This window comes from Gopherus flavomarginatus, chromosome 5 (assembly GCF_025201925.1).
Source record: "Gopherus flavomarginatus isolate rGopFla2 chromosome 5, rGopFla2.mat.asm, whole genome shotgun sequence".
NCBI lineage: Eukaryota > Metazoa > Chordata > Testudines > Testudinidae > Gopherus > Gopherus flavomarginatus.
This window is the reverse complement of record NC_066621.1, coordinates 147,516,159-147,525,008: the sequence shown is the minus strand read 5'-3', so window position 1 is coordinate 147,525,008 and position 8,850 is coordinate 147,516,159. Positions and strand designations below refer to the sequence as shown.

General features: G+C 49.3%; 1 protein-coding gene across 1 annotated transcript; it reads left to right on the top strand.

The window, feature by feature from the left end:
- Positions 1–4,350: 4,350 nt before the first annotated feature.
- SIX6 (SIX homeobox 6) lies at positions 4,351–8,647 on the top strand. Its single transcript, XM_050952744.1, has 2 exons — positions 4,351–4,922; positions 8,175–8,647. The coding sequence occupies exons 1-2, from the start codon at positions 4,351–4,353 to the stop codon at positions 8,341–8,343; spliced, it is 741 nt and encodes a 246-aa protein (XP_050808701.1). The 3' UTR covers positions 8,344–8,647.
- Positions 8,648–8,850: the final 203 nt, after the last annotated feature.

Genomic DNA, 8,850 nt, shown 5'->3' with positions numbered 1-8,850 from the left:
TTAGTTACACAAGGATAATTCCCCACTGCCATCCCCGTGTATCTGAGTTCAGAACTCGGCTCTAAATCATTATCCTTGTTATGTAATAGTAACAAAAATGAGAATATTAATGTAATATAAAAACTATGAATAAATGCAATAGTCATTTACCTCTCCCTGTCTCCCTCCCTCTCTGTGAGTGTATATATGCCTACATATCACAAACAGTACATACAGAGATGGTATTTCCTGGTCATACATATGATGGCTATGGTGTTTAGACTTCATGCAATTAAAGATCGTTTGTTTTTCATATGAAGCTACTCATAGATACGCGAAGCCATTATCTGTTACATCGAGGTGATTTATTACTAGTGTCCTTGATCACACTAGAAAACCGAACAAGACGCACTGTACACATAAAAAGCAGATATGAAAACCCTTTATTTGGTACTAAGGTGTGCGATTTAGAAACCCTGTCCGCAGCCAAATCTAAAGGCAGGCGAATACTCTGTATTACAATGCCTTGGTCACACATACATCCCCCCGAATTGTTCTTCTATTATAATGCAGAGTTTTCTTTCCAAAGAGCAACATTTTGCCCCCACAGGTGTAGAGCAAATATTGTGGAAGTTCCCAGTATGAGAATGAAGACTTTTACCATTCAGTCCTTAATTTTTTCTTTCGCAGAAAGTTGTCAAAAAAAATCCCCTAAAAGACGAAGGGGTCGGGGAAGTCCTATCTATTTAGAAAATAAACTAATACACTTCTAAAGTAGTGTTTCATTTGTGACGCAAGCCCCGCCAACAACGAAAAAAGAAAAAGGAAAAAGAAAGAAACAAAAAAAGAAAAGCAGGCTCTCCGTGCGCCGTCCTTAACTCCTCTTTTACAAACAAACAACCGAGCTGAGAACAGTGTCGGCTTGTCTCAAATTGTAACAATATTTAAACGCAGAGGTTTGTATTTAATTCTCGTTATTTAAGACCCACTACTCATGGCGGTTAGACAGTGGATGCCCAGAAGTTTCCCTGGAGATCCGAACTTTTTCTTGAAAGCTAGTGCTATATTTAAGCCGGTCGATTGGGGTTCATATCTGTACAATGCCTTTTATTTCCCCTCAGGGAGGTGCTGAAAGTCCCCTTCGGGCTCCTAGCATTTTCTCACCCAGCTCTGGCTCTGGGAAAGAAAAGCTGAAGCATGGGGAAGAAGCCTTCGAAAACATTGTACTGATGCTTGTCCTCTCTAGCTGCAGCGGATCTCTTAATTCGAATTTCCTTAGCCTAGGGTCTTGGCTTCCATTATCTAGACTGCCTCCACTCTGTTCATGGCTATTACACTGCATCTCAGTAACTCCCTTGTTAGATCATGTGCACATTAAAAACCTACCTACTTTTTGTTTTGTTTTGAAAAATCTGACCAGCCTAAATAACTACCGCGTTAGCACCGTGAACCAGACAGACTCCCTAGCCACGCCGAAGCAGGAAGGTCTCAGCAGCAGGTAAATGAGGCTCGAAGGTGACTTATACCTGCTTAGGACAATCTGCCTCGTTCACCTTAAGATGAACTCAGGGTCTGGAGATAGTTCAAAGTACAATGGCAAGACAGGGAAGAGAAATCGTTGGGGCGAGTTACCGGCACTTTAGGTACCGTAGGGGGAAACTGAAAATAATCTCAGAAAACCTGCCAGCTCTATAAACTCGAGCACCTTGTCACCTGCTTGCTCGGCAATATTTTCACACCCTCCGATGCTCCTTTGAATGATGATTTGTGCTAGGGGTGGGTTTGTTTGGTTTTTTTTGTTTGTTTGTTTTTCATTTACCAAGTCTTATTGTCTTAACTGTGCCCCGCATTTTAATTCTCCTCCCCAACGCTGGAGGGGAGGCCTCGGGAGGGGAATCTCTTCCTGGATTGCTGAGTTTCAGAAGCGTTTACAAGCTGGGTCTTCTCGCTGGCCTGTCCTTATACACATCCTCAGGGGGATCGCAAATTAAACACCGGTGTAGAAGGTGAAGCCTAGAAATCTTCTCTTTCAAAAGTTTCTAGGGCGTGTTGCGGAGCTCCGGAGTTTATGTGCATGCTTGGCTTCTCCTCCTTCTTTCTCCTTATCTTTTCTTATTTTTCCCTCCCCCGCCCCCCAGCGCTGTCGGTTTTTATGAAAATGAGCAGTATTGAAAGCCTTTCCATCCCGCTAGCTGTGAGCCTCACATAAATGATGTAAATGGCTCCGAGGTTGGGGTTTTTTTTCAAGTGAACTGTGTAGATCTGTGAAAATAATATCAGGGGTTTCCGTCAGAATGAGCTTAGCACTGTATTGAGGCATGCCATAATCTGACCCGACACCTCCAACCATCTGCGCTATCTATCCGCCTTCTGATTTACCAAAGCTTCACAAGCAAAAGACAAATTGTACTTGATACTACAGAAAAGACGGCAAGCTCCGGTCCGGTGCCTTTCTGCGGAGAGATGATGGGAGATAATGTAAATCTGGTTAATTTCAGGCTATAGGCAACTGGCAAAGGATCCACTCTGTTTTGTTTTGTTTTGTTTTTAAGAAACAACAACGCAAGAAAATCAGATTAGGAAGGCATTTCTTTTGACAACGTTCCAGGGGAAAAATTGCATTGCACAGAGCGTAAGAGAACATCTTGAGTTTAATTCCCACTATATGCTGCCTTTCCAAGCCTGGCTCCTAATGTTCCCACCAAAAAATTGCCTCTGAGCAGCCCCATCTAGAATAAACCTTGGCTGCTTCTTTTTTTCCCTGCCCCTCCAGAAAACACAACGGATCCTAACAGTGGTTTCATTTTTTTCCTGGCAGCCATGATCATAATACATCTATTTATTTGGGGAGGAGTGGAAGGGATATTAATAAATTCGCTTCTCTTCCAGGACTAGACTCATCAGCCTCAGTTTAGGAACAGTCGGAGCTGATTATTAGAAGATGATCAATATTGTAAAAGATTCCTAAAATCTGCTTTAAGTTGCTGCCCTGACCTACAAATGACTTCTCACTGTCCATGGCTATTCTCGGTGTTTATTCAGGGCCACTCAACCGAAACCAATTAGGTTGTAAATGTAAACATATACAGCTTTATTTGGGTCAAGGAGGGAGCTGGACTCCCCGAAATGAATCCCTCACCCTAATTATTGAGTGGGAGATCACTGGAGGGAGAGGGAGAGGTTGATCCGTAGAATATCGGCTGCCTATTGAGTGCTTCTGACAATATTCCATTATGGTTGCTTGCTTCATTTATTCTCTGATTTCTTGGTTGGACCTGATCTCATCTTTTTCTTGGCTGTAGACTGTGCAGAGCTGTCTGGGAGGCAGTGCAAGGCTCACTCCTGGACTGGATGGCTCTATAGGAGACAGGGGTGGGAGTAGCAGTTTTCGAAAAAAGCTAGACAAGAACCCTGGTTCACTGGAACCCAGCAGCAGCCTGCACAGGTGTGTGTGTGTGTGAGAGAGAGAGAGAGAGAGAGAGAGAGAGAGAGAGACATTGGCATGCTTCACTCCAAGTCTCCTGCAATTCGATAGCGTCCGCTCCCCGAAGTGCCCTGTTTATTTTCCTTTTCGCGGCCTTGTTAGGTTGCCCTCTCCACGCAAGAAAGCCTTCCCACGCGTGCCTGTGGGGCTGGAAGGAGGCGGGGGATTGGTTTGTTTCAGGCTGCGATTTGGGAAGGGTCTCCTAGCTCTCGGCACGCGGGGACTGATGAGCAACGGGCTGCTAGGGCAAGCTGCAGACAATATCCCCCCACGTCTCTGCCTGCGTGAGTCCTTCGCCGGGCCGGTGGGTGGGTGGGTGGGTGCGTGTCCTCCTGCTTTCGCAAATACCTTTGAAAGTCAAACTCTTCTCCAAAGGGCGCTGGGCGCTGTCGAGTCCTGGGAGGTGCTGAAATCTCTCCTGCGCGCGGCCTCCCGCCTTGATTGGCAGAGGCTGACAGTGAGTGGCAGCCCCCTCCATGGAAACCGGGAGCCAATCTGCCCAGTCCAATAGCAAACCAGGCTTCTCCTGCGGCATCTGAACAGCGGCTTGTTTTTCGCCTCCCCGCACTCCATCCTCCTCCATCCCCCCACCCCCACGCACACCTCCCCCCATGGAAACAGCAGCCTAAGCGCTCCCAATTCCTTCCCCTCCCTGCCACTTCCACCGCTGCCGCCGCCGCCGCCCGAGTGCCCCTGCGAGCCCGGGGAAAGGTGCACGCGGAGCAGAGCCGCGCGGTGTTCAGCAAATCCCCCCAGTCCCCAGATTCCCGTGGGAGTGTGCGGGGCGGGGGGATCTCGGGGGTCCTTCCGCCGCGCGTGGGTTCCCTCCCCTTCCTCCCATCGCTCCCCAGCCGGGCGGAGACGCTGCAGCCGCAGCCGCCGCCTCGATGTTCCAGCTGCCCATCCTCAATTTCAGCCCCCAGCAAGTGGCCGGGGTCTGCGAGACCCTGGAGGAGAGCGGGGACATTGAGCGCCTGGGTCGCTTCCTCTGGTCCCTGCCGGTGGCCCCCGCGGCATGCGAGGCCCTGAACAAGAACGAGTCGGTGCTGAGAGCCCGGGCCATCGTGGCCTTCCACACGGGGAACTACCGGGAGCTCTACCACATCCTGGAGAACCACAAGTTCACCAAGGAGTCGCACGCCAAGCTGCAGGCCCTCTGGCTGGAGGCGCACTACCAGGAAGCCGAGAAGCTGCGGGGCCGACCCCTGGGGCCGGTGGACAAGTACCGGGTCCGGAAGAAGTTCCCCTTGCCCCGCACCATCTGGGACGGGGAGCAGAAGACGCATTGCTTCAAGGAGAGGACGAGGCACTTGCTACGGGAGTGGTACCTGCAGGACCCTTACCCCAACCCCAGCAAAAAGCGAGAACTGGCCCAGGCTACCGGACTTACCCCTACACAAGTGGGCAACTGGTTCAAAAACCGCAGACAAAGAGACAGGGCAGCAGCCGCTAAGAACAGGTCGGTACTTTGCTGTTTTCCTGATTTTCGGTTTAGAACAAGCTACCCTTAACCTGGTGCTTCTCCTCCGCGAGCAGGGGACGCTTGGCGGCTGGGATAAAGCTGGCAGAGCCGCCTTCCCCTCCAGCTGAGCGATAGACGTGCTTGTTAATACTTTGAAAGGTTGCAAAGCGTACCATGGACGCTGTTGGCTTTCACTGGCACTGCCATAAATACAGAAGGAAGGCGGAAATTAATGCAGTTAGTCCCTTAAAATCTGCGCCCTTTCCCCAATTCCAGTACGTGCTCGCCTTTTGTCCCCAGGTCAAAGATTAAAGATACGAACGCTATTTCTGTGTCTTGGAGCCATTGCGGCGGACATGGGGTTTGTTGCCATTTCGGGGAAGCTTTGTTTTATGAGGATGTTTTTGTCTTTACATTATTCATCAGATTTCAACGTAGGAGATGATCTACTTGAAAGATTCTCTGTCTTGGGGAAGCTTAAATTAATAGATAAGCCGCAAGAAACGATTTGAAGAAGTAGCGCTTTAGATGGGGCATCAGGAAAGGATTTTCTGAACCGTTTCTAATAATTAATATAATGAATATGATACAGAGATGGGGAACATTCGCTCAGTCACTCATTTTCCAGCCTTCAGCAGTTTAAATATCAAGAATATAAAGAAGCTAACCAAATATATATATTTTTAAAAAGCTATTCCCTTTCCAAGTTTTGCTTTAAGATATTTAGAAAGCTACGTAAAAGAGACCCATCTATTTCGCCAGGAGTATAATTGTGCAAGCTCGTTTCAGAAAACATCATCAATTGTTCTAATAGGAAACAATATTGTATACATATTTCAAGATCTGCTTTAAAAATAGCCTTATTTACAAGACACAAATCTTTTCATTTTAAATTCATTTGAATTCAGTTTCGGGCGCTTTTAAACCCTCAGGAATTGTTTCTGGGTTATTTTTAGTTTTTTTTCCCAATAGAAAATGGTTTTGTTTGGGTTTTTTTCTTTGCAATGTTATTGTTTTGAATTATTTATCTGAAATTAGCGATATAAGCAAATGTCCTGGAAATTATGGATCAAATTCCTGCCACGGACTCCTGAATTGTTGTTTTTTAGAAGTCAACAGGAAGATAACTAGGTCAAGTGCATGGGTTGCACCCTGGACTGGTTCGAAAAGAGTTCTGGAAAGAGGTGACTAAATAATTAAAAATAAATACTGCCTGACGCTGTAAATTACGTAAAAATACAGCAATCCCTAGTTCTGGAATCGTGTAAGAGAAAAGATTTAAGCCTTTCTAAATGTGGGCAGGACACACCGCTCGTGTGAATGGCAAAAGCATGCACTGTGCCGAGATCCCCTTCCAAAAGAATTAAAGCTGCTGGAAAGACTTCAGGAAGGGGTAGGGGCAACCCATGGGCACAGGGTGAAGCCCCGGTTGTGTGTTTGCAGCCAGAAGCTAAATGCCTGGTCCAACGTGGCTAGATTTGGCTGACAGACGAACTGAGGCTGGCTTGGCCATGGATAGCGAGGGTGCTAGTGTGGAGCGGCTGGTCAGCTGTTCGAATAGGGTAGATGACTGAGGTGGGAGTATGTGGGGGCGCGGTGGTAGGAGATATGTGGGGTGAAAGGGCTCCTTAGCTGTCCCAATAGAGTAGTTGTTGGGATAAAAGACATAGGCGAGGGGTAACTGGCTAGTGATGGGGGGGTCTTGTGGAGATGTGGTAGGAGGTATATGCGGGTCAGATGGCTGGTTAGCTGTTGAGATAGGATAGGTGGTTAGGCATGGGGGTGGGAGGCATAGGAGGAGGCTGGTAAGCTGTTGGAATAAGGTAGGTGGTTGAGATGGGGATCGACTGGATGGAGACTGCGTCTGCTGGAATTAGATTGATCGCAATGGTAGGGTGCTGGCTGGCTCTTAGGATGAGAGAGGTGACTGGGGTGGCTGCCTACCCGGTGGATGGGATAGATGATTGGGGTAGTGTGGCTAGTAGGCTGTTGGATGGAAGAGGTGATTGGGGTACTATGGCTGGTTGGCTGTTGGATGGGAGAGGTGATTGTGGCTCGGTGGAGTGGCTGGTTGGCTGTTGGATGGGAGAGATGATTGTGGCTCGGTGGGGTGGCTGGCTGACTGTTGGACGGGAGAGGTGATTGTGGCTCGGTGGGGTGGCTGGTTGGCAGTTGGATGGGATAGGTGATTGGGGTAGTGTGGCTGGTAGGCTGTTGGACGGGAGAGGTGACTGTGGCTCAGTGGGGTGGCTGGTTGGCAGTTGGATGGGATAGGTGATTGGATCTGGGTGGGGTGGCTGGTTGGATGGAACAGGTGACCGAGGTGGGGTGGCCAGTTGGCTGTTGGATGAGATAGGTGATTAGGGTGGCTGGCTGGCTGTTGGATGGGATAGATGACTGAGTTTAGGGGGCTGGTTGGCTGAGATAGATGGCTGGCGTGGGGTGGGGTGGTGGTTGGATGGAATATGTGATTGGGGTGCAAGGGCTGTTTGGCTGGTGGAAGAGACAAGTGATTGGGGTATGGGGACTGGTTGGATGAGATGGAGGGTGTGGTTTGCTGTTGGATGGGATAGGTGAGTGGCTGTTGAATGAGATGGGTGACTGGGGGGCTGGATGGATGGGATAGATGACTGGGCTGGGATGGGTGGCTTTTGAAGAGGATAGGTGACTGGGATGGGGGTAGGGGTGTTTGATGGGATAAGTGACTGGGATGGAGGAGCTGTTGGCTGGAATAGGTGACTGGGGTAGGGCAGCTGTTGGCTGGGATAGATGACTGGGGTGGAGGAGCTGTTGGCTGTTGACTGGGATAGGTGACTGGGGTAGGGCAGCTGTTGGCTGGGATAGGTGACTGGGGTAGGGGAGCTGTTGGCTGGGATAGGTGACTGGGTAGGGGAGCTGTTAGCTGGGATAGGTGACTGGGGTGGAGGAGCTGTTGGCTGTTGGCTGGGATAGGTGACTGGGGTGGGGGAGCTGTTGGCTGGGGTAGGTGACTGGGGTGGGGGAGCTGTTGGCTGTTGGCTGGGATAGGTGACTGGGATGGGGGAGCTGTTGGCTGTTGGCTGGGATAGCTGATTGGGGTGGGGGAGCTGTTGGCTGTTGGCTGGGATAGCTGTTTGGAGTGGGGGAGCTGTTGACTGTTGGCTGGGATAGGTGACTGGGGTACGGGAGCTGTTGGCTGGAATAGGTGACTGGAGTGGGATATACGGCTGTTGCTGCGATGTGATTGTACATGTCTCCTGTTCCTTGCAGGCTACAGCAGCAGGTCTTATCCCAAGGCTCGGTGCGCTCGCTGCAGGCCGAGGAGGAGAGCGCAGGGGAGCCGCTGGGGGCCGCCTCCAGCCCCGCAGCCAGCCTGTCCAGCAAAGCGGCCACCTCTGCCATTTCCATCACATCCAGCGACAGTGAATGTGACATCTGACACAACAGCCAAGACAGAACAGGGGGAGAGCGATCGAGCTAAACACAGTGCCTGCCTGCCTGCAGAACACCCTGGCTCGCGTTCCCACTCGGAGCCTACCGCAGGGCGCCATGATCCATGAGCGTGCCCTCTTCCCGTGCGAGCAGCCGGCGCCTTCCGGCTTAGACCCCTAGGAGACTCATTCACAGAAATGTTTGTCGCCTTTATTTAAAAGGATCTGCTGAACCGATGCCTCAAAAAGAAAAATGCCAAGTTGCAAAATGTTTGAGCGCCTGCCCTGTATCCCGCGTGGGTATTTCATGTTGAAAAGACGCTGTTATTATTATTATTTTATTTTATTATTTTCTTGTTTTGCTTTACTTTAAAGGGTTTTTATATATATAATGTTTATTTACTTATTTAAGGGATTGCTATGGTAGATTTTTCTATTATATTGTTTTATTTTGGCTTGTTGTCTATGTGCACAGGTGACTTGTAGAGCATGTGCAGGATCAATACTGTATGAAG

What these genes read in the sequence shown, in the direction of transcription:
- SIX6 (XM_050952744.1), top strand. Translation starts at nt 4,351, where the DNA reads ATGTTCCAGCTGCCCATCCTCAATTTCAGCCCCCAGCAAGTGGCCGGG. An exon ending in GCAGCAGCCGCTAAGAACAG is followed by an intron (nt 4,923 to 8,174) that starts GTCGGTACTTTG and finishes TGTTCCTTGCAG; the next exon opens with GCTACAGCAGCAGGTCTTAT.